The following is a 25,655-nucleotide window of genomic DNA, read 5'->3' on the forward strand; positions in this document are numbered from 1 at the left end:
ACTTGATGATTTGACAGTTGACAGAGTTATGGAGTTTCAGAGGCCGGTGCACCAGGCTGCAGCATAGCCAATCAATCACCCCACTGTCAGAGACAAATTTAGACCAGCCTGCATATCAAAATCCAAAACATGGCCCTCACGTGTTTGCAAGGGTGTGCATCTATGTGCATGTGCCTAAACTGTATGTTGCCTATATGAGCCACATTTGTCTGCAGACATAGTTTACAAATACTTGAAATAGCAAAGGATAATGTACCAGGCCTGTATTCTGTAAATGTAAAAAGTAGGTCAGTGAGCTAACCAGTTTTTTTTTTTTTTTTACACAAATATACCCTGGAATGACCTTGTATGAAAAAGCCCAAAATATGGTAACTTGAGATAGTTTGGCGTACCATGTCAACAAAAAACGCCGGTTATGATACTAAACTCGATATGCTAGTGAGGTCATTATGAGCATGCCATCTCTAACCACGTGGCTGTAAGGGTCTGACAACTTCACCCCCCTGGCATCAGTACACCAACCACCAAAAACAGGGTTAACCACCAAAAACAGGGCATCATGCAATGTCTGGAGTTAAGGGATCTCTTCACCGTAGCCCAATTCATAAAGGCCAGGTGTGATCATGGCTTGAAAGCTGGGCCCACGAAGGATAAGAATTATGTTTTCTTTGAGGTGGAGATACTGGATCCCAAGAACAAGGCACAACTCTGCTACCTGGATAAGGTGCGTCAGCTTGTCAACTAAAAGTGTTTGCATTTGGCCACAAAGTTTATAGCTGATTATTATATCACTATGATATTTGAGTCTGCTAAAACTGTAGGGACTGAAGTGTCTCATGTGAAAATAATTATGGGAGTCACAGCTGAAAACAGTTCTTGGACTCTTTGTCTTAGGTGGAACCCAATGCAACCATTGCAGAGATTAAGACGCTGTTGCACAGGATTTGTAAGTGAACTTTTGGCTTTGTACTACGTATATCAAAGGCTAAATTGTGTGCTGATTCACTAAATACACTAAGCTTACATTTGTGCAATCTGGGTATATGAATAAGCTATAATAAAATATTATAATTAATTTATTGTTGTAATTCCTTCAGACCCCAAGTTTTATCCATCAAGACAGGCGTTGAAGCTGCATCCTGGTAAACCTTTTATTTATTTTTTATCCTAAGTATTTAAAATAACATGTTAAAGTCTTTTCAAAGCTAGAAAATACATTGACCAAAACTTCAAAGGAGAGGGTAAAACACACACACAAAAAGTAAAATATTAAAGCCTTACACATTAGCCAGATGCTATTGCAATCTTAGATCTGGAACAGCTGTGGCCCATATGTGTGTGTCTGCACTTCTCCTGCCAGAATATCAGGCATCATTTCACACCAGGCAGGGCAACAGTCTGAGAAAACTGCAGCTATAGAAGAAAGGCTGTCAAAATTTCGTTACAAAACAGTGATATTTTTGCAATGCATTTTAACTGAGGTGAATTTCTTTAGTTATAGTATTGTTAATGACTTCGTAATGGTGGTCTAAAACCTTATTTATAATACGTTTCCATTAGGGAGGCCATTAGGATTACATTTTAGGCCCTAATTTAAGAGCGCAAGTATGCGCTAAGTCTAGGAGCAAGTGTGTTTGGCGAAATTGCGTGCACAAAGCGCTAATGAGCTGGGTGGGTGCAGTTTTATTCTAAGGTTCTTCTCCAGCACCATCTGCATCCTATTATATAGTCCATTCCCTGTCAAGCACCAGCAATATAAACAAAAACAGCACATTCATAAGTTGGTAGTGTAAATGGACTGTATGCATTGAATTAGAAGAATAGAAATATGGACTTGCGTTCAGGCATATTTCTTTGACAGTGACACGCTCCTTTTTATATGCAGTGAAAAATGTTTTTCTTGTCAGGATTTTGATTACATTAATGTAAGTATTATAAATAATTTTTATCTACTGGCACACAAATCATGGCTAGTATTAACAGTGACTATATCAAAACCCACTTCACTTTGGTTTATTTTGAAAACATACATTCATTTAATGGAACATGAAAAAATGTAACCAAAAATATTTCTAAATTCAAATTGCACATCAAACAAAATGTTCAAAGTACACTTTAAGAAAATAATTACAAATCTAAGCATTTTTCTCCCTCCAACTTCTACCACTGGCCCCTTTTGCAGTGACTTAATAATCACTCTAAGACAACAGGTGGAAAAATACCAATATACAGTAAATTAGATCATAAATACAACTGTAAATATAAATAATAATAATAATAATAATAATAATAATAATAATAATTAAAAAATAAACCACGACCTAAAAATAGTTTAACACAAATCTCATAAATATTTGCTTCATAAAATGGCTACAGCAGTGATCCTCATGGAGCTAATTTGATGTTCCACTATATTTTCAGAGTTTGGACATTAGCTTTATTTCCATCTGCTGGTGGAATCTACAAACTGCAAATGCAGGAACTGTGTTAAAATTTGCACTGAGATCATACGTGCTTTTGAAATGTCTTAGTGCAATTATCTATTTCTCCGGAAAATAGCAAATTTTGCTTTGCGCCACTTCATTTACATATAATACACTCACAGTTTGTGCGCATACACCTACAAAAAGCACAAACACTCCCACCCATGCCCAATTGCACTTTGCGTCGGCACGAAAATGACACTTAGCACTCTACAGAAAATTAGATAAGACGTTGCAAACGGACATAGCGCTGTGCTTTGCACACTCTCAAAAATAGAGTCCGAAGTGTAATAGTTTGTCAAACTGTCATTTTTATTTTATTTTTTCAAAATAAATAAAAAAAAACTGCCTAGGACTATCCCTTTCTTATTCAGCAATTAATGGGTATGCACTTCATGTGTATTATTGTCATATGATCCTAAAATGGAAAAAAATTAAGTTACTTAAAAATGTCTCATTGAAATATACAAAATATCAATTTAAATAATATTAACTAGATGAGATAAAAATAAAAAAAATTAAAAAAACAATATGAAACTATTATGAGGTAATTATAGCTCTAACAGACTTGATTCATTCTCAGAGGGTAAGGCCCTCAAGGATGATGATGTACTGGAAGATCTACCGGTAGGGACAACCGCAACTATGTTCTTCCACGACCTCGGCCCACAGTTAGGATGGACTATGGTAAAGCAATCTGATACATGCTCAATTACAAATTCTGACAATTCATACACATATGATGATAATGTATGTATTAACATGATCAACTTGAAAATGGGTTTTGTGGCTAATTTTAGGTATTTCTAGCAGAGTGTCTTGGGCCACTTTTCATTTATCTACTGTTCTACTGTCGTATTCCATACATCTACAGTCATGAGTATGAATATACCCGAAGTCCATTTAAAGTTGTCAAGTAAGTTCAGAGTTAAAAATTTTATTCAAATGAGCTGAAATGTATGTATGACCATTATAAAAATAATTCTAAATTAAGAAGACATGAAACCATTGGCAAACAGTTTACAGGTGGTTTATATTTTACTCTCGTGATGTAGGTTAGCTTGCTGGTGCCACTCTCTCCATTACATTAAGAGGATTGGAGAAACTATTTTTATCCACCGCTTTTCAGACGGAACTTTACCTTTACGGACCATCATGCTGGTATGTTTATCTCTTATTTTCTTTTTCATAAATAATAATTGTCAGATTTTTTTTTTCTTATTATACTATATATTTAATATGCCCCTTTCTGTTTTTAAGAGCTAAGATAAGACCGACAATAGGTCATATGCTTTCAGAGTGAGCTGAATTATATACTAGGGCATATTTTAAAGCAGCAAGTGGAAGTTTAATGGAAAGAAGCCAAATATCCTTTTCATTATCAAATGTGCCGGGACAGGCAAGATGACAATGACACTTTGGAAAGCATAGCACCTGTTGTCGATTAAGCATGCAAATAAGGGAGCTTAAAGGAATATTCCAGGTTCAGTACAACTTAAACTCAATTGACAGCATTTGTGCCTCACTGAAATATATTTATTTTATTTTTTATTTTTTTAATAAAAGGAGGGACGAGTCAATTTATTTTGTGGTAATCGACATTATGCCACATGCTTTTGATTGAGCCAAACCTGTATTGAAGCTGGAATTTTCCTTTAAAAATCCCAGCAGTTTTGTGGCTTGTATTCTACATCTATTAGCTATTGGCCATCTATATGCTGGTGTACAAAGTTGACAAAGATGAGCTTTTAGTGGATTTACTGTGTACCTGCAAAATATTTCTTTTCTGGAAAAGAGACCAAAAATATTGATGACTCATGTTGCACTACACAGATTGTTGTCCAATCAAATGCTCTCTAAAATACCCCAGTATCACCTGCAACCAGTTCATGGATCACGAGCCCTTCGATATGTCCCGCCCAAACTTCCTGTTTCAACAGGAAATATATCAACACATGGGGAAAAAACATGCTCCAGACAGTTGCATGGGTTCTATAAATCAAGTTTTAAAATATAGAATGGTTTGGCATAGACTTAGGTAGTTTTGCCTTTAAGTCTAAAAGGGATAGTTTACTCAAAAATGAAAATTCTCTCATCATATACTCGCCCTCATGCCATCTAAGATGTGTATGACTTTCTTCCTTCTGAAGAACACAAAGATTTTTAGAAGAACATTTCAGCTCTGTAGGTCCATATAATGCAAGTGAATGGTGGCCAGACCTTTCAAGCTCTAAAAATCACATAAAGGGAGTATAAAAGTAATCCATATGACTCCAGTGGTTGTCCAGTGACTCCTGTTGATGTGCATGCCCGCATATGTATAATTTGTCAACATTATGAAAAATTTTGAACAGCACACTATATAATAAATGTGAACTCATTTAAGCAAAGTAAAGTCAAACCCATGGGTGGGGTCAATGAGCATCAGCAGGTTTAAAATATACTGTATGTCTTCTGAAGTGATGCAATCACTTTGGGTGACGTCAATATTTAAATCCTTTTTTACTATAGATCTCCACTTTCTCTTTCACTTTCAGAATGTGAAAGTGGAGATTCATAGTAAAAAAGGACTGTTTCTGCACCTATCATATTGCTTCTGAAAATATGGATTTAACCACTGGAGTGGTATGGATTACTTTTATGCTGCCTTTCTGTGATTTTTAGAGCTTGAAAGGTCTGGCCACCATTCACTTGCATTATATGGACCTACAGAGCTGAGATATTCATCTAAAAATCTTTGCTTGTGTTCTGCAGAAGAGAGAAATTCAAACACATCTGTGATGGCAGGAGGGTGAGTAAATGATGAGAGAATTTTTATTTTTGGGTGAACTTTCCCTTTAACCAGTTCTTGAGAAAATGAATGAATTATTATTTTGCAGTTACTGTACTATAAGCATGTTATATGAGCCATGATCCTTACATAAATTAAAAATTTCATTCTTTAGCTCTGTTTGTACTACTGGGGGTTTGCAGCATGGCAGGCGTATTACATCAACCATCCACTCTATACACCACCAAGTAAGTGCTAATTATTTAACACATTACAAGAATATGATTGCTTTTTCTCATTTTAACAAATGACTATTTTGTCAGCCTATGGGAGACTCCAAATCTACTGTGCACTTGCAATGTTTTTGGTATGTATGCCAAACAATAACCAATCACTTTTTATTTTATATGGCTCTTTTTCTGTGTCCTCATCTCTTTGTTTGCCCCCATTTTATTCAGGTTTGCGAGATTGGAAACCTCTCAGTTCACCTGATTCTGAATCGAATAAGCTGTAATGGTGAGTTCTAATAGCTTTAATCTCTCCTGTCTATGTGTGGGTGTAATTGAAATAGATAAAAAATGAGACAATTAATCCCAGGGATTGTGATTAATTACCATTTTTATGAAACACAATTGTTGCATGCTTTGTTTCTTTGACAAATGAATGTGTCGGTGTGTGCTGGCTTTCTATGTGAAATTCTCTCAATCAAATGAATACCTGGTTCAACGTCTATGCATTCTATCTGATGCCTAAACTGTTAATTCTTCAGTTACTTAAACAGTGTCCAGCTAAATTAAAGTAGGATTATTCAATGTCAAATCAACCAAATTTCAGAAACTTCCCTGGCTGAAATTTTTTTGTTAACTTTTCTGAAGAAAGATAAACATAAATGATGATGAAAGCCAAAGTATTAAATACCATGGATCAATATTTAGTGACTATTTAATTGTTTTGTAGAGGGGGGTTAAAAATGACCATTTTCACTTATGATTTTAGAGCAAAACTACAGGTTAAAAAATAGCCTTAGAAAGGTGACAGCATCATTATTTAAATTTTACACCGATAGGTAGATTGAGTACTAAAAACTCTTGACTTCAGCACACATTGTTGCATTATATGCTAGTGCTGTGCATCCAAAAATAGGGGGAAAACACTTTATTGTGTTGTTTTTCCAAAGTTGGATTGCCCATAACTCCAGAAGTATTAAATGTATCTTAATATGCTTTTAGATTCTGGTTCAGAACAAACTTTTCTTTCTGTGTCTTCTTTTTTTAAAGCTCTGTATAGATAAATCCCAAAGATATGGGGCTCTAAATGTGACTCAATGAGTAAATTTTACATAATTTCAATGGTCGAAAACCAAATGTGGGTCACGGAGTATGAAACTGGGATTTAACCATATGCTGTAGGGCCTTAAGAAAGAAGATACAAAAAGGAATGTTTGTTCTGAACAAGAATTTAAAAGAATATTAAGATATCATTAATACTTCTGGAGTTATAGGCAATCCAACTTTGAAAAAACAACACAAAATAGTGTTTTCCCATTTTTGGAATCCACCATTGGCATATATTGCAATAAGGGTGCTGAAGTCAACAGATTTAGTAATAGACTTACCCATCTCTGTGTAAGAATAATGTTGCTGCCACCTTTGCTCCAAAATCGTAGGCGAAAATTGTCATTTTAACCTCACTCTACAAAATAAATGGGTTACTCAGTAAATTTTGATCCATGAAATTTTATTTTGGCTTTCATCATCATTTATGTTTATCTTCCACCAGTAAAAAATAAAAAAAAAGTTTGAGCCAAGGACCTCTGAGTTGACATGGGATTACCCCAGTACAGATATTTCCACTACTGCATAACCTCACATTTCTCTGAACTATTCACAGGGTCCAGGCCAACAGAGATCCCTTATCCCACAAATAATCCCTTCACTTGGCTCTTTTTTTTCGTGTCCTGCCCAAACTACACATATGAGGTTTGCTGAGTTTACAAAGTAACTTGTTTCATGTCAAAAAGCAATAAGTTAAACATTTGGAACAACTTGGGTTGTGTCCACACCTATGGAGAGCAGCTATATCTCAAGTTTCTGGAAGCATTCTTGTGGAATATTTGGCTGCTTTACATGCAGTAATGTAAAAATGGCAACCTGTACTTTATTTCCAGGTGGGATCGTGGCTGAGCTTCACAGTCATGACACAGTGTGTTCCAGGTACACAGTGTTCCTTCATACACAGTAAATTCTGCACACACATACTGTATATTTTGATATCTGCTGCACCTGCATGATAACAACAGTTAGTCTTATCTCCACAGTTGGAGTTTTCACATTTTTGGGTTTCGTTCAGATGACTATATGGGCTCGGACAAAGCATAAAACCTATACGCAGGAGGTCAAAGGCTATCCAGAACTGAGAACGGCCATCATTCCACTCTTTCTGTAGAGCTATTGAACAGAGGATGAAACTACATGCACTTTTGCCATTGGATGCCTAACCAAACATCAGCTAAATAAGGCTTATATAATTTTTTTCTCTGCCAGGCCTGGTAATCTTCTTTCAGACACAACTCTTTTTGTGTGATGTTTTCTCTGAAGTGTGAAATGGTTATTACTAGTAATTACAATAATTATGAAGAGTTGAATACTGAGGATAGAAGCTGTACTGCAAGGTTGGGGAAGCTAAGACAAAGTACTTAGTAACTTCTATTTAAAAAGTTTTATGTCCAGATGGAGTACAGTACGTGTCTTGCAATCTTAAACATTTGCTTGATATTTGATGTTCATGATTGTGAAGGTCTTACGACCATCTAGTACACATTTTTTAACACATATGAATGAAAAAGAACACATTTGGTTAGACCAACAAAACTAATTTTAAGAGTTAGATTAGATAAAAATAGCTCCTTAAGGTAACAATTGCAGTTTACCACTTTTGAGAACACCGTGCACAGTGCATTCATGTTTTATTGATGTTGACTGTTCTTTTTCCTATTCCATTAAAACATTTTGCAGATGAAAATGTTTCCAGGAATATTTTGCTTTCAGAAAATTGATTTTCAATTTCTAAATGTCAAGACAATATTTTCAATATTTTCAAGACAAGGTAAAACAACTTATAATAATTATTTTCTAACAGAATAGTGTTTATTAGCCAAATGAATGTATTCGTTGTATTACTGCATGTTAGGCCTACTGAAGTGACTATGTCAGGTGGACAGACACTGCAGTCCACAGCAAAAAACAAAAAACACCTGCAAGCCGAGCATAGCACTACAGTTCCTGAAAAGATAGTCCAAGCAAGCTGACCTTGACAAAACAAAAGTAAATGTAACTATCATTTAATTAATTACTTTTTTTGAAGTAACGCAAAAATATGACACATTACTTTAAAGAAATGCTACAGTACCCCAACACTGAACTGATTCTACTCCTTATTTTGTATGTTCCGAATCCAGTTTTCAAATGGATTTTGGGCACAGTGTGCTATTAATGTTTAAATTTTTCAAAATGTTAACACTATCAAAGTTGTATGTTAAAATTACATTCAAGAGTTTCAGTGAGTGTGCGTGCATTGGCAAATACACAGGCACAGCTTTAGCAGATGGACTTTGAGTCTATAACATAAAACAAGATTTGTACAAAAAAGAAAAATGGCAACACTGATATTTACAAACGTATAAACATTTAAACACACTACATAGTTTAGGAAAAAAAAAAACTAAAAGCAACCAAGGTGTTTGTATCATCACTCAATGTCAATGAAGGTCAAAAGAGGTCATGGAGAGGTCAAAAATATTTATAATATCTATGACATTTTGGAACCGAAATGAGATACAGTAAGTTTTATGTACAAATACTTGTATAAAAGGCTTTAGAAAGCTTTATAAACAATATGGTATTATATGATGTTAGCCGTGAGTTAATTTATCACAGTCTTTTTGCAGCATTTGAGCTTATTTTATCTGCTTTTTTTCATGACTTTTCGTAGCGGTGAGACCTTTTTATCTCGCTTTGGCCCTGATGCTCTGCGAGGAGGGGGGACATTACCATCCTCAGCTGACTGCTGCTTGGCAAAATTCACAAACACCTGTAAGGCAGTGGAAACATTAGCTGTTAGTCCTGTCAACTGCACCTGCTGAGCCAATCAAATTCAATCACAACATGGGAATTTAGACCAATACAGTGGAAAGAAATTATGTGAACCCTTTGGAATGAATTGCATTTATATATAAATTTGTCTTCAAATCTGGTTTGATCTTCATCTAAGTTTCAATAAAGAACAAACACAATATGTCTGAACTAATAACACACAAATTATTAATATTATTGTTCTTGTACATCTTGAATACATCATTCAAAAATTCACAGTGTAGGTTGGAAAAAGTATGTGAACCCCTAGGCTAATGACGTCAACAAAAGCTATTTAGAGTCAGGATTTGGCAAACCTGTCATCCAATTAATGAAATGAAGGTGTGGGTTAGAGCTACTTTGACTTACAAAAAGCACTCAAACATTTTGAGTTTGCTATTCACAAAAGTATCTGCTGACATAAACTAAGCTTCGCAAAAAAGAGATCTCAGAAGACCTACGATCAAGTATTTTTTCTTTGCATAAAGCTGGAAAGGGTTACAAAGTTATCGCGAAGAGCTTTGATATTCATCTGTCCACAGTAAGTCAAATTTCTATAAATGGAGACGATTTAGTACTGTGGCTACTCTCCCTAGGAGTGGCCATCCAGCCAAGATGAGTCAAAGGGCACTTTGCAGAATGCTAAATGAGGGAAAAAAGAAAAAAAGAGAGTGACAGCTAAAAGCTTGAAGGAAACATTGGAACTGGTTAACATCTCAGTTCATGAGTCGGAATATACAAAAAAACATAACAGGCATAGTGTCCATAGCAGGACACCACAATGGAAGAAAAAAATTAATTCCTGAGTTTATCAAGATATCCTACAGGATAATGTCAGGGTCGCTGTGTGCCAGCTGTAGCTCAGCAGAAGTTGGGTGATGCAGCAGGACAATGACCCTAAACATTGAAGAAAATACACTACAGAATGTCTTAAAAAAAGAAAATCCACCTTTTGTAGTGGCCCAGTCAGAACCCAGACCTTAAATAGAGATGCTGTGGAATGACCTCAAGAGAGCCGTTCACACCAGATATCCAAAGAATATGGCTGAGCTGAAGCAGTCATGTAAGGAAGAATGGCTTAAAATTCCTTCTGAACGTTACAGGTCTAATCCACTGCTACCAGAAATGCTTGGTTGAGGTTATTGATGTCAAAGGAGGATTGACAAGTTATTAAATCCAAGGGTTCACTTACTTTTTCCACAGCACTGTAAATGTTTAATGGGATGTGTTCAATAATGACATGAAAGATTATAATTGTTTGTGTGTTGTTAGCTGAAGCACACTGTGTTTGTCTATACCTGTGACTTTGATGAGATCACATTTTATGACCAATTAATGTAGCTAATTCAAAAGGGTTCACATACTTTTTATTGCCACTGCATTTCATTTCCAAATGTCTTTATACTCCAACTTTATGTCATATGGGTTTGGAACAATATGAGAGTGAGTAAATGATGACAGAATTGTCATTTTGGGATGAACTACTCATTCTTGGCATACTAATTTCTTCTATTAGAAAAAAAAAATGTCCCATGATTTGAATGTGGGCCAATGGAAGATTTGGCTTTTTTAGCTGGTAAGCGCCCTCTTGAGGAAGACCCTATTGTGTTGCATAGGAAACAGTCTTTAGGTTGTGTCTAGTTCGAATAAAAACTCAGATTGACATTTATTGTTCAACGCTTTATCGCATTGATCCTGGATAGGACTTAGTGAGAACATTATTTTATATTTTTCAAGTTACCTGGTCTAATGTGGTCTGAGACACAGAATAGTCTTCAATATCCAGCCTCTCTTTGTTGGCCATCACTAGCTGGAAGACTCGCGCTAGTGAGGCAGCGGCAATTTCATATTGCAAAGTGTTGTAGTGTTTCTCTCTCTGCACACATCCTGGGAAACTTCTTTCCATGAAGGACTCAGCAGGAACCAGGTCAGGAGACAGGCCTGCTTTTGGAGCTTTGATCTTCAATGTGACAACATAGCCACCACCAAACCTGTCCACATTATGCAAAATACATGTACAAACAGGCATGCACTATTTGATGGATAACCAGTTTATCTGTGAGAGGCTGGAAGAACATGCAAGCTGATTTATGGTAATACGGCAACTGTATCCTTGACTTATAAAAGGACTTTTCAAGACATATTACATACTCACTTGTATTTCAGATGCTGGATTGTGCCCAAACACTTAAACGTCCCATTGACCATGATGGCCAAGCGAGTACAAAGGGCCTCACACTCTTCCATGCTATTATTGGGGATAAAACCACAACTTTGTTATAGAAAATATAGAGGTAAGCCTCAAATTATCATGAACATTTAAGTCACACTTAAAATGTATGAATTTCATTGCCTTGTCCTCGTGCGACCCTGCGAACACATGTGTGTACATTGTATTTTGGCTTTGCTATACACAATGCATCATTAAAATTAATTTAAACTGACTGAATACTGTTCACAACACTAGACCAGGGCTACTCAACTTTGGAAAGCTCAGGGGCTGCAAAGTAGGACCCCTAAAGCCTTGAGGGCCGCACTCTTAATTTTAGTAATTCTTATAGCCTATATAAGATTTATTTATTCATTTTATGGTAAGGATTTTATAGTAGGAGTTCATTTTTAAAGTATGAAATATAAAGTAGAGGTGTAACAGTTTCATTTTCTCATGGTTTAATTTAAATTTTTCAAAGAGCCACTTTTTCACTACATTCATTGCAATATGGAAAACAGATATGATCAGTTTTTACAAAATAATTAAATATGGTTTTCCAAAGTAATATTGTAGTTACCATGACTGTAATAACCATGGTATTTTGGCAGAAACCATGGATTTACTATAGTAATGGTGTAGTAACCATAACTGTATTAATGTTTTTTTGGGGGGGCAGGGATCATGGTTTTGATACTATTAACCATTGTTTTACTACAGTAATATTGCATTCATACAATAACCATGGTTTTACTATAGTAATATTGTAGTAACAATGACTGTAGTAACCATAGTTAATTTAGTGGTTACTATGGTTTAACTACAAATACCATGGTTAAATTGTGGTTACTATAATAAAACCATGGTTAATTTTCCAAGGAAGACATTGTCAACCAATAGATAAAGAGTGTTCAGCATCACACAAATTTGAGATACATTCAAAAACAAGAGATACATTTTCTGTACTTACTCCAACTGCTCCAGTGACAAATCATTAGGATTTGTTCACCCTCTTTAGTGTTTTGCTGTGAAGCTATGCAGTTCATGAATAATCAATTACATGATTATTTACGTCTCAACGCTGTTATTGTAGGATAAACTATTACTTTTTCTGTTATTACTGTTATCATGATGATCATACATATATATTGAGCTATTCAAACGGGTTTGAAACAGATTCGTCACTGTGATCAGTAACTCTCGAGCACGTGCATGTTTGAATGACAGAGCGCACAAGTGCGCGACTGTGCGCATTCTGACCACCGCTCTCATGTAACATCAACTATACTATATATTCTTTGTTGTTTAATTCATTCGTTACATTCTTGGCAGTTGTTTTTTTTTTTGTTGTTGTTTTTTTTCACACTCTAACTGTTCAGTGATTCAGGGATACAGAAAATTACCGTAAATATTCTTGAAAATGCGCACCTCACAAATCATACACATTTGATATTGATAAATATATTTTTTGATGATGTCATCATAATGTGGGCCACAAAAAATATCTCAAGGGCCGCATGCAGCCCGCAGGCCGCGTGTTGAGTAGCGCTGCTTTAGACTGTCATTTAAGGGTTAAACTTCTGATGCACTGAGTCACGTGACACAACAGCATGCAGTCAATTTCCGTGAAGCGTTTCTACGGGCGCAGAGCCAACAAAAGTGCCTCTGGTAAGAAATCTGTTTACGTTTTTTCATTGAAACCTGTTTGGGTGTAAAGAGTAGCATCTTTAATTTCATTTGAAATGCCGCTTTAAGAAATTAATTTATTTCTCGCATGTCAGCACGATGGTAAACATGAATTCCACATACGTGTATTGTGGGACATTATTCCCACAAAAGTTAAAAAGTTATTTTGAATGTAATGTCTCTAACGTCTCAAAAACATGAATAACCAACACTCCTGCAAACATAATAACCAATTTGATTAAAACAAATCTGACTTCCTATAGCTTGGTATTATTTACAATGTCAAAACTTAGTCCCTCTGTACACATATGTGGACATAAATGTTTAGGAAAACTATTTGCTGTAGAAAACATTATTTCTTTGCTTGTTTATTAGGTGCCACTAGTTACAAATTAAAAAGGAAAATGGAAAATGCACTCAGCATTCATGCTCGGGTCTCAGGAGGTTAAAGATAACAAAGTGGCAATTATTGTAAATAAAGATACCACAAGCATTTTTCAAGCAAAACAAAACACTTTTGTAGGTTCTGCATTAAAATACAATAGATATACTGTTCAAAATTAAGCTAAATATGTTGTGACACCTTCTGGTTGTCAAATGTAGTGGAATATATGCATGGTTAATGTGGTTGTACTAGAGGGGAACTAACTTCATACATACAGTACACTAAAAATCACCACTAACCAAAAATGGTTTTATCATCAAATGTAAGTGCTGGTCTTACCTGTGAGATGTTAAAACGACTGCTCTCCCATCATGGATGATACTCACAATGGCGGTCCACAAGAATCGTCGAGAGTGAGGGTCCATGCCTGTAGTGGGCTCATCCTGCACAGTCACATGCTTGAATTAGACCAATTGATTTTTCATTTTTGCACAATGCAAGAGAATGTTGAGGAAAATCATACCAGGAGCACCAGAGGAGGACAGCCAATCATGGCAATAGCAGTAGATAGCTTCCTCTTGTTGCCCCCGCTGTAGGTACCAGCGCAACGGTCTGCATATTCAGAAAGACCCAGCTTCTGAATACCCCACTCTGCCACCTACAGAAAACATACAGTCATACTCATTATGGCATGAATTATAACCACGCTGAGCCTCAATATGAGTCATTATGACAAGCAAGCTGTCTTGTGTGGAATTTGTTATTTTCCTAAGCAGTCATTTATCATTTAGTCTGACTAAAACACGAGGGGTTCAGCTGTGAGACTCACTCTGCCGATCTCAGACTCGGGGATACCGCGGAGGCGAGCATACAGATAGAGGTGCTCTCTCCCCGTCAGCAGCTCATCTATGGCATCAAACTGAGGACAGTAGCCCATGTTCTGGTGCACATCCAGGATGTTGGTGAGAATACTGAGGAAAAGCATTGATTATGTGTAAAGAATCAGAATGAGCTTTATTGCCAAGTATGCTTACACATACAAGGAATTTGTCTTCCAGTGCACAAACAAAACAACAACAAGACAGAGATAATAAAAAAATAGAATAAAAAAAATACATTGAATATGTCAAAGCATTAAATATTATAAAGTACTTTTATCAGTACTTTTATCAGTATTATCGTTAATGGTTGCATCAGGAAGGGCAACCAGCGTAAAACCTGTGCCAAGTCAAATATGCGGATTACGGATGGTGCGCTGTAGCGACCCCTAACAGGAGCAGACAAAAGAAGAAGAAGAAGAAGAATTGTGTTTGTAGTTTTAATATTTCTGTTTTTAGTTTGTATATTACCTGCATCCAGCTACTGATGCCTCCCCAGAGGTCACATCTGTGTCTCCTGTCAGCATTTTAAAGGTTGTTGTTTTACCTGCACCATTTACACCAAGAAGCCCAAAGCACTGCAAGAAACATTTAGGCTGATTATCACATTTAACTCTAAACGCTGTGTTTTAAACTTTATGAACAGAATTTTACAAATAAGAAACACTGAAGATTATTTTGTGATACCTCCCCTGCTGGAACTCCTGCACAGATTTTGTCCACTGCTGGTCTTTTTCTGGCCCTGTATGTCTAAGATCAGACAGTAGACTTTAGCATGGCAATTACGGCCCTTTAAAATGCTGAAAACACTCAATTTAACTGTGACCTGCAAAATATATGCTAAAATAGATGATGCAGAGTATAGTCCAGTAATTTTTCCTTTTTTTTTTTTTTTTTGCTGGCTGGTCATTTACTTTTGACAAATCTCGGATCAAAAGGATGTCATTCTTGTTTCCTCCTCTGTAAATACGCTCTCTCTCCTGAGCTACATCATCGTCTTCATCTTTGACTGGATCCCTCACATAGTCGGACACCCTACACAAATAATAAAAAATAATAACAGTGTCCAACTAGGAATTTTAATCATGAAGTAATCATACTGTGAAGTAATATTATAACAGATCCCATTTTAAAGCTAACATTTCTTTTAGGCAGTGGCTATTTGCACTATGTGCAAACAGCAAATAGATGCTGTTTACACTAAGTGTAAATAGCAACAAAAAGCATCTTCTTTGCACTAAGTGAAAATAGTGTTAGATGCTATTTGCACCCCTAATTAAATACTAACATACAGTATAGAATCATCACTGTAGCATGTTTATTGTGTTTCTGTAGAGTCCCACAGACACCCTACACCAATCCCTACCCCTAAACCTAACCCAAAATATAATGCACCAGCAAAATATAAATATCTAAATAAAATAAAAGTTGCTCAAATTTATTTTATGTTTTTAAGGTACAGAATGTTATTCGTGTTATCCATCTATTGCTCAAAAGCAAAAAAAATAAATAAACTATTTACTGGCGCAGGTTTGGTGACTAATTCATACAAAATCTTCCTCGAGCTCCATGCGGTGGAAAGTGGCCTACCACTCTGAGGCTAAATGTCTGAGCATGAAGGCAGATCCCTTAGTAGTGTAACAGATTTTACTGCTTTATTAAAGAAAGGTAAATACAAAACTTTGAAACCAACCAAAGGTAAAACAGATATTTTGCAATGTTAGAGAGCTAACAAAACATGGAGGTTTTTTTTTCGTTTCTTTTTCTCTTTCAGTTTTTTTACGGGTGGGAATTGGAAAAAATAGCCTATGACAATGGAGCGGGACAGAATCTTACGGGAGCGGGACAGAAAAATCCACGTAGAACTCTACCTGTGGGCTTATGTGGGTGGGAGCGAGATAAAACGTGAAAGTTGCGGGCAGGAGCGGGACAAAATATGACATATTTTTGCGGGAGTGGGTAGGAGCAGGACAGAATCTCACGGGAGAGGGTCTGAAAAATCCATCCCGCGCAGGCCACTACCCCACGCAATTGCAGCGACACTAGTGGCCACAGTTTGTCTTTAATTTCTGTGTACCAGACTATCTGAGTGCAAATAGCCGCACTGTGTGGAAGATGCTATTTACACCTAGTGCAAATAATCACTCTGTTTCTTTTAACATTTCTTGTGCAGTTGCAGAAAATGTATGGACATGGATGTTAAAACTGAGCAGATGATATACAAAATTTCTACTTTTTCCCTTTAGTTTCTAAGTTTAACTAGAGTTATGTACCACAATGGGTTAAATTCTGTTAAAATGTGCTTTGTGAAAATGCATGACCTTTTTTGTCATTACATTTTTATTTTGTTTTAGATGGCTCAACTCACCAGCGATCAAGGAAAAATTTGTACTGGATGAGTAGATTAAGGAGGAAATACATGAAACCCTCCACAGCCATACAGACCAGGTTCTTCCCCACAAAGTCCCATCTGAATGGATCCATATTAAACTCCTCCCCTGTGCCAAGACATATGACATTTTTTTTTTTAAAGACATTAGAAGGTTACTGACACAAAACTTGATGTATTGCTAATAGATAGATTTCACTGAATCAATTATGATAAGTTTAAAAGTTCACCCAAGAATAAAAATTCTTTAATCATTTGCTCATCCTCATGTTGTTCCAAAAATCGCATGGCTTTATTTCTTCTGTGGAACACAAAAGGAGATGTTTTCAGTCTTAGTCACCCTTCATTTTCATTATATGGCAAAAAAATGCAATGAAAGTGAATGGTGACAGAAACTAACATGCTGCCTAAAATCTCCTTTTGTGTTCCACGGAAGAATGAAAGTCATACATGTTTGGAACAACATGAGAATGAGTAACTGATTGATGACATCATTTTTTATCCCTTTAAAAGTAGTTGGTGCAACAGTTTGTCTGTTATTTGACAGCACAATGACATAAAGGACAGACTTACCAAATCGTGCATAGACGTCAGTCACGGCCTGGTTCATGGCCATATCAATGAGGCCTCGACCGAGACAGAAGTGAGGAAAAACCAGTAACAACTTCTTCAGCACCTCATTAAACATTTGCAGAGACTGAAAAAAGAACATAAGCAAATACTATAAATTAAGCAAATTAAAACCTCTCCAAACAGTTTGATTTATCTGTAAACATGGATTTCAAACAAACATGTTACTCTGTGTAACTTAAAGGCATTTTTGAGAACATCAAATGATGATTTGTATGCGAATTGTGACCCAAGAGGTTGTTGTCACTTTACCCTATTGTTCTCAAAGAGCTCTAGGATGAAGGTGATGGCGCTACTGTTGATACCGATGAAAAGGTTGATGCAGGAAAGGGACACGTACGCTGTGCTGGGGATGCTGAACATGTAGGACACTGGGTACATCATGGGCGTCACTGACCACCTGCATAGAATAGAGTACAAAAAAATCACTGCTGTGCTTTGCTGATTTTCTTCAATTCAGAGCCACCCTACAAAATCCATTAACTGACCCATAGAGACATAGCAAAGCAACCAGCGCTGGGAGATTGGTGGGCGATGTGTAGCACTTCTTATCAAAACCCACAAATATGGCCACAACCATCACTGTGCTGATAGAGTAGTTAATCTGGGACAAACAAATGAAAGGGTCGCAAGCAATCAGATACTCAAAATGACTAATCATTGACAATGAATCGTCCTTGTTAATACACAATGCTGATGAATCTCACCATGTCCCAGAAGAAGTTGGCTACCCAGTAAACCAGAGGGCTGACTCCACTAACAAACTGCAGATGTTTGGCCTTGGTGACACGCTCCTGAATGAGGTAGAGGACAAAGCTGGCTGGAATAAAGGACATGGCAAAGATGACACAGATGGCGACCACTGCATCCACTGATGTGGTGAGACTGTGGGAGAGGAAAATGAGAGAGTGGCAAGAGAAGCGGTTCAACAACACAACTTTCAGCTGAAATCAGAACACATTAGTGTCATTATATTATGTAAATATTATCCACAGGAATTTAAGTGCAAGCGTAGTTCTAACTGGAAGATCTCGGGATTCATCTATCATGCATCTCATCCAATCACAAAACTGCCTCCGCTTTAAAAGCCTTCCAGCTGTCTCTCATTGTTTGCATACTTCTGTGTTTTTACCCCCCATCCCATCCCATCCCATCTCCACCAGTTTAGGCCATGTCCTGGGCGGGGGGTAAGCTCCGCTCCCCTGCCATCATCACCTCCGTCAGGATCTGACGGTTCAAGCAGCATCTGAGCGTTGAACCGTAGGATGGTGCTTACGCCAAATGATACAAGTATTTTTTCTTTTGTATTACTTCCAATAGTCTCGAGTCTTTCTGATAGAACTGTATTTCTCTTTAGGTAAAAAAAAGCAAGTGTTAGGGTGCCAACACTAGCTTTAACGAGAAAGCTCTAATGGAGCGTTTGACGGACATGAATTCAGAAGCTGCATTTTGAGGGTGTGAAAGAGCCAGGTATGTTTGAAATCAAGTTTAAATACACAATTGAACCCACCTCTCTGAAATGTTCAATTGGTCAACAAATATCAACTGCAAAAAATTAGTTGCATGACATAAGTATTGTTACGTATCATCAACATTAAAATCAATGGATTCGCAGCGTTATCTAAAGACGTGTAAACTCTTTTGTGTAAGCGTCATAAAGCTTGAAACTGCCAGTCAAAAAACATCTGAGAGATTTTATATGACATCTGACACTCACACAGTGACTTCAGAGAGCTGCTCTTTGGTGAGGTTGAGTGGGTGGTTGATAACAGTAATGCCATATTCTGATGGATTGGCATGAGGTGGCAGGTAAGCTCGCAGAATGGCATTGTTTGCTACATTCATGAAGGAAACCATGGCGTGCCAGCCTTTGTTATTAAACCATACCTGTGACAAGTGACAGAAAAAAGAGCAAAATAACATCAATACTTAAAGATTATAGATTTATTTTTATATTATTAATACTATTTTTCATTTTTTTATAATTTTTAAACTGTGGTCTAACATACCTTAACATTGTACTCACTCTCCATGTAGTGTAGGAAAGTTTCTATTTCTTTCATAGCTGACTTTGAATAGCGGCCCTAAGGGTAAGCAAGACAGCGTATGTGTTGTGTGAGTTAAGCAGACAGTATTATTGTTAAATGCCCACCTAGTTACATTTCAAGTAGAATAAACACAATAGCATACCCCTGAAATATTCATAATTTGTCCAAGCTGGGAGAGAATGTTCTGGATCTCTTCAGGGTCCACATCAAGAATCGGCAGCTGTCCACCAACAGAGAGTCCACCATACCTGAGAAAGTTTGTTTAATCAAGTGTAATTTTAAAGAGGCCACAGTTATTGTGCCCACAAAGTGTCACTTGGGTATATCTTAAAGAATTGTGCACATGAGATTACTGATAATAGATTATTGTAATGCATTACTGGGAGGATGTCCTACAAGTTCAATAAATAAACTCCAATTGGTTCAAAATGCATCAGCCAGAGTGCTGACTAGAACCAAGAAATATGATCACATTAGCCCATTTTATCATCGTTACATTGGCTACCTGTTATATTTCGTATTAATTTTAAAATTCTGTTAACTACGTACAAAGATTTGAATGGTCTAGCTCCACAGAACTTAAGTGACCTTCTACCATGCTATATTCCATCACGTTCATTACAATCCCAAAATTCTGGCCTGTTAATAGTCCCTAGAATATCAAAATCCACAAAAGGAGGTAGATCCTTTTCATATTTGCTCTTAAACTATGGAATAGTCTCCCTAACACTGTTCGAGATGCAGACACACTCACTCAGTTTAAGTCTGGACAAAAGACTCATCTATTTAGCCAGGCATACACCTAATTTATCCTTCAACTCACAATTAGGCTGCTTTAGTAAGGTCTGCCAGAACCAGAAACATTTATCATGCAAAAAATGTAATGGCATCTATGCTAATATTATTCTATTTGTTTCCTTGTCTCAACAGATACCTTACCTTTGTTCATTCACCCAATATTTGCTCTTCAAGCTGCATATGAGGAAAAACAGCAGTCATTATAAGGAAATAAAAAGAATACAATAAACACTACTAACCCATTGTAGCTTGTATAATATCTCACCTGGTCTTGATGAGACTGGGGTAAGTCTTCACCAAATAGTCAGAGATGTTTCTGTTTGTCATTTCGAGCAAAGTGTCCCCTGTCAGCTCTTTCCTCTACATCAGCGCAACACAAATACATTTCTTATCATTCCAAGGCTCTTCTGCATAGATCAATTTTAAAGGTGTACTCAGCAATTATTTCCTCATTAAAAGTTTTACCCATAAATAAATAAATAGTACTTTTGAAAAATGTTTAAAATCATGCATACACTCACATGAGATGAAGGCTCCAGTCATATCAGTAGCCTAATAAAAGCTGTTTTATTTTACAATACATGGAGATGGGCTGCCTCATGGCTGAAACCTACTCGCTTTATCTTAGTAAACTCCCTGTTATTAGACACTTTTGCTTGCAGAATAAATTAATAATGGCAAACTGCAAATAGTATGGCATCAGTAACTGAAAAGTATTGCATTTGAATAATGCTGCATCTATGTCACTTGGTGTCAGCATAACTCCAAGAAAACTGCCATATCGGTCAGTGCAATATAAACATTATAAAAATTATTGAGTACACCAATTAAAAAAGTTCAGTCCAAGCTGACATCCTGACCTGGCGTGGTGGCAGTCCCCCTGCTCCAGCGGGACAGACCGGCAGCATGGTAAGCTTTGTTTCGGTACTGCACTGACAGGAAGGTGAGGGGTTTCTTGCATGCCACTCAGGACTCAATAAGATGTTGCTGACCTCAGGAGACACTGGAGGAACTTCCCAATCAGAGCTTGTGTTTAAGCAGGTAAAGAGGTTCCTGTGCACACATTTACACACAGTGACCACCCACTTTTTCAGCCGCCTTGGTTCCAGAAGTATTTTTAAATTATTATAATTTTTTTTTTATAGGGAATTCCTATGAAAGAGTTCTAAGCCATGAACCAAACCAACCAGCTCCGAGGTGAATCACAACATTGCAAAAAAAATAAAAAAATAAAAATAAAAATGAATATGAACAATGGATAAAACAAAAAACAAAGGTACAATATTTTGTACTTAAATTATTTTATGAAAGAATTAACTATGCATCCCATGAAGCATTGTGAATGATGTAATTGAATCAGAAATTACAGTATACTATTATTGATCATAAGTATTAAAACAATTCATTTAAAGTTCAAAATATTTAAAGATTTAAGCAGTTTGAGAGTGTAGGGAGACTGACTCAATTATGCCACTGGCAATGCGTTATGAGATTGGCTGGCCACTGCTGAGCTCTTTTGCAGTGATTTCCATTTAACTGGTGACAGCGAATTCCTTAATTAATGTATCTCTCCTCAGAATTATTGGTAGTGTCGTTCTTCACTGGGAATTTGGCAATTAAATACAATCTATTTATTTATTTTTATGAATTTGAAACTACACTGTCTTGTGGCTTCTACAGAAGAATATATCATCAGTTTTATATACGTTTATATTTTATTGTAAAAAACAAAAAAACAATGGAGAAAACTAAAGGGATATTTACGTCCGGAAAATTATAGAAGTGTAAATCACATAAATCAGAATCTGTTTACACTGTGTACAATTATTTTCACTCAGCACTACAAAGACAACTATACAATGATTAAAGCATGCTTCAAATCAAAATTCTACAACTCACTCCAAGGGCTGATTCACCATGCAACGTGTTCCCATGCCAGGGTCACTCAGCAACGCCTGTATAAAGTGCTTCATCTTTGGATGAGATGGCTGCTCATTACTGAGATGCAGAAAAACAGCAAGAAATTAAATTAAATTTTCCAGGAAGACTTACTGATTAATTTGTCATATTTTGAACTTGTCTGTTTATGAGAACATTTCTCACCTGAAGAAGGTAAACTGTGGTCCATACATCCATGGAGTGAGGGTCAGACTGGGATACTCTCCAAATGGTGGGACAATCAGGGTGAAGATCAAAGCAATAAAGACAAAGCTGGCAGGCAAAACAATCTACAAAAAAATAAAAAATAAATAATAATAATAATTAAGAAAACATCTGCTTATTTTCTGTCCTAGTTAAGCCTATAACATAATTTTGAGCTGTTTAGGTCCCAAAACTAAATCTTAATATAATATAATTAGAGTTGTCAAAATTAACGCGTTAACGCATGCGATTAATTTAACATTTAATATTTACGTTTTTCTTAATCATGGTTAACGCATTTACAGTTAATACAGCATAAACCAACATAAACACTGGTTAGAAGGGCAGAACCTTTGCGATGTGTCTGTCTAGAGTCATTAGACTGATGCACACACCACAAACACAACAGCCGTGTCAGTGATCAAATGATGGGGAAGGAGCTCTTGACACTATTTGTTGTACATAACAAGTATTTTTCAGCCTAAGTAAGGTGCATTTTAATTACCACAGAAGCACGGCAAGTCTTAACTATCACCAAAACGCAGAATGAGATGTTTTTGTCTGCAAGAGCTTTTCATGTGGAGCTCAAAGCGGCACTTGACGCTGACGCCCTGACTCGAATCATGAACGTGGCTTCACGATTGCTGCACAAAGCGGATAGCCAATGTCTACCGGCTGATTAATATTGTGGACTTCAGGAGATTTAATGCCTGTTGTAATGAATATGCAATCTATGGGGGGACTAGTTCTTTTAATTATTCAACCTTCCACTTAAACTTTGGGAAATGTTACTTGAATTGGTGCTATTTTTGTGCATTTCTATCTTTATACTGTGTAAGGCTTTGTTTGGAAAATGTTAATAAAGCATTATATTGTTAAATATTGTTTTGTTTTCTTTCCTTAGATGGAAATAAATGCATTTTGACTAAAAAAAGAAGTATAATGTATATAGTGTCAATTTGCAGCACTTTTAAAATCTGCAATTAATTGCGATTAATTACGTGATTAATCATGATTGAAAATGTAATCAACTGACAGCACTAAATATAACATAATATATAAATGTGCATGTTTTTAAGGATTATCAAATAAATAACTCAATATAAATAAATTCTGACAATTGCCATATTTAACGCAAGGGTAACCCTGCTCATTTTTATAAAACGGTGTCTTGTCCACATGCAAACTTCACCTTACCTGTGCAAGGAAATCTTTGTGGCTGCGCGTAGCATGGTGCAATCTCTTAACCAGAAGAGCGTGGAACTGCTTAAGTACTAGAGTAAAGCCTTTAACCTGCCTGGAGGCTCTACCAGCACTGTTGTCAGAGTCTGCTGGGTTCCCCACACCATTAGCATCTGTAAACCAGGGCAAATAATGAGGGAAAATCTTACTGACTTGCAACAGAAAAGCATCACCGACATGCTAGACTTGCTGTTAAAACAGCACAGCAGGTCAACAGCCTAAGTTGTGTTTGGGATGCTGGTTTGATGGTTTGTTCCCACCAGGACAATTAAACTCAAACAACTAACCTGCTTAAACTTCAAAACCTGCCACAAAACATTAGTTCAAATTAGATCAGCACAACTAGGAAGAGCCTGCTACTTCACTAGCTTAACAAGGAACCAGTTTCAACCAGTCAACCAGCATGGCTATGTTGGTTCACCAGCTAGACCAGCACCAAACCAGCATAAACCAGCCTGGACCAGCATGGAAATTCATGGTGATCTAAGCTGGTTTTTCAAGCAGGGTGCAAAGCCACTGCTGTCAAGATCTTTCTCAAGAAGTTTTAGCTCTACATAAAGCATAGCACCTCATCTTTTATACTTGAGAGTTTGACTCTCTGTTAGCCTCTTAACATGAGCGCTAAGCAAAGCTGAGCTCTGGAATCTCAATTCACCTTCAGTTCCAACAGCATTATTCGTAGCCTCCCTGTCTCTCAAGCAACCATTGCCATTTTTCCTCTTTTGTAGCAACCATTGCTCTGAAGGCGTAGGGGGCCACACAGTCAAACACAAGGTTACAGACTACTGGTTTATGAAAAGTGTATGCTGTCATAATTCACAACAGTTGCACTTAACTTTAAAGACCATTTAGCATTACTAAGCATTCCCTAAAAACTTCGACTGAATTCATGTTTTAGTGTTATGGCTGTAGACATTGAATATATGAGGATATTTACCAGGTGTGACAGGGTTGTTGGCTGCCTCTCCGTCTGCAGTAACCTTCAAAAAGATCTAAATATACACAAACACATTCTTCAAATCGGTGAGTACAGACTTATAGTGACAATATTACACAGACAGTCATATCAATATCTATTTATTAATTACAGTTGTATGCGATTTTATGTCATGTGAAGTGTGCTGTGTTATACTGCTTGAAATGTGCAAAATAAATATAAAGTTATTACAGTATTATTGAATTACTGAGTCAAAATTATACTAAAGCACATACATGCTGCACAATCCTTAAAACACAAACAGCATAATTCTAAAAATTACACAGTCTCTGGACTGGTAAAGAGTGAAATTTCTGATTGTTATGGTTACTAGCTTAATTCAGAGAAGAAAAAAAGATTGTCGAACCTCCTCCAGTGATGTGTCGGATATGCCAAAACTACTGAGGCCCATGTCACCCAATGTCTCCTCCAGTTCTCGAAAAAGACTGGCGTAAGCACGATGTTTAAAACCTTTATTTGGCAGCAGGTAGGTCATTTCCTGACCAATCATTTCAATAAGCTTCGCCTCAGGTACATGGTGATGAATCAGACTTGTGATGCTCTCAACGTTCCCTGTGTAGAGTGATGAAAAATAAAAACTTTTTTTTTTGAAGAAATGAGACAAAAAACTATTTTACGTTTTTTTTGTGTGTGTTTTATTCACTGACCGTCCAGAATTCTCTCAGGCTGTATTGTCTGACCCTCTTCTTTATGTCTAGTGCAGGTGGAGCAGGTGCAGGAGCACTCAGATGCACAGTCACACTCATTCTACAAGACCATTAAATCAAATTACAGTAAAGAGCCAAAACAATCTTAAAGAATACAGTCAAAGCATTCTTATTGAGCAAGTCAAAGCTTTCTTAAACATTATTAATTTATTTTATTTTTG

The 25,655-nt window shown here is 36.6% G+C and overlaps 2 protein-coding genes across 2 annotated transcripts in view; one reads left to right on the forward strand and one right to left on the reverse strand.

Annotated features, from left to right (window-relative positions):
- Positions 1-559: 559 nt before the first annotated feature.
- Positions 560-7,713, forward strand: LOC127442698 (very-long-chain enoyl-CoA reductase-like). The gene is made up of 12 exons (XM_051700895.1): positions 560-724; positions 895-946; positions 1,098-1,142; positions 3,067-3,170; positions 3,284-3,399; positions 3,539-3,644; positions 5,429-5,501; positions 5,577-5,620; positions 5,712-5,769; positions 7,144-7,232; positions 7,421-7,466; positions 7,571-7,713. Exons 1-12 carry the CDS (start codon positions 560-562, stop codon positions 7,696-7,698), a joined length of 1,026 nt encoding a protein of 341 aa, XP_051556855.1. The 3' UTR covers positions 7,699-7,713.
- A 72-nt stretch (positions 7,714-7,785) lies between these two features.
- Positions 7,786-25,655, reverse strand: part of LOC127442394 (retinal-specific phospholipid-transporting ATPase ABCA4-like) — a 62,101-nt gene continuing 44,231 nt past the window's right edge. The window contains exons 26-52 of the mRNA XM_051700385.1: positions 25,435-25,534; positions 25,134-25,339; positions 24,728-24,782; positions 24,446-24,529; positions 23,746-23,903; positions 22,510-22,634; positions 22,306-22,404; positions 21,267-21,459; positions 20,672-20,766; positions 20,548-20,580; positions 19,751-19,856; positions 19,570-19,644; positions 19,278-19,447; positions 18,268-18,445; positions 18,049-18,164; positions 17,813-17,960; positions 17,504-17,627; positions 16,910-17,039; positions 15,456-15,576; positions 15,229-15,291; positions 15,013-15,119; positions 14,493-14,634; positions 14,187-14,321; positions 14,003-14,106; positions 11,539-11,631; positions 11,125-11,374; positions 7,786-9,342 (exon numbers count right to left, since the gene is read on the reverse strand). Coding sequence (XP_051556345.1) covers positions 9,214-9,342; positions 11,125-11,374; positions 11,539-11,631; positions 14,003-14,106; positions 14,187-14,321; positions 14,493-14,634; positions 15,013-15,119; positions 15,229-15,291; positions 15,456-15,576; positions 16,910-17,039; positions 17,504-17,627; positions 17,813-17,960; positions 18,049-18,164; positions 18,268-18,445; positions 19,278-19,447; positions 19,570-19,644; positions 19,751-19,856; positions 20,548-20,580; positions 20,672-20,766; positions 21,267-21,459; positions 22,306-22,404; positions 22,510-22,634; positions 23,746-23,903; positions 24,446-24,529; positions 24,728-24,782; positions 25,134-25,339; positions 25,435-25,534 — 3,339 coding nt within the window. The 3' untranslated portion in view covers positions 7,786-9,213. The remainder of the gene's footprint in view (positions 9,343-11,124; positions 11,375-11,538; positions 11,632-14,002; positions 14,107-14,186; positions 14,322-14,492; positions 14,635-15,012; positions 15,120-15,228; positions 15,292-15,455; positions 15,577-16,909; positions 17,040-17,503; positions 17,628-17,812; positions 17,961-18,048; positions 18,165-18,267; positions 18,446-19,277; positions 19,448-19,569; positions 19,645-19,750; positions 19,857-20,547; positions 20,581-20,671; positions 20,767-21,266; positions 21,460-22,305; positions 22,405-22,509; positions 22,635-23,745; positions 23,904-24,445; positions 24,530-24,727; positions 24,783-25,133; positions 25,340-25,434; positions 25,535-25,655) is intronic.

This window comes from Myxocyprinus asiaticus, chromosome 6 (genome assembly GCF_019703515.2).
Source record: "Myxocyprinus asiaticus isolate MX2 ecotype Aquarium Trade chromosome 6, UBuf_Myxa_2, whole genome shotgun sequence".
NCBI classification, from domain to species: Eukaryota; Metazoa; Chordata; class Actinopteri; order Cypriniformes; family Catostomidae; genus Myxocyprinus; species Myxocyprinus asiaticus.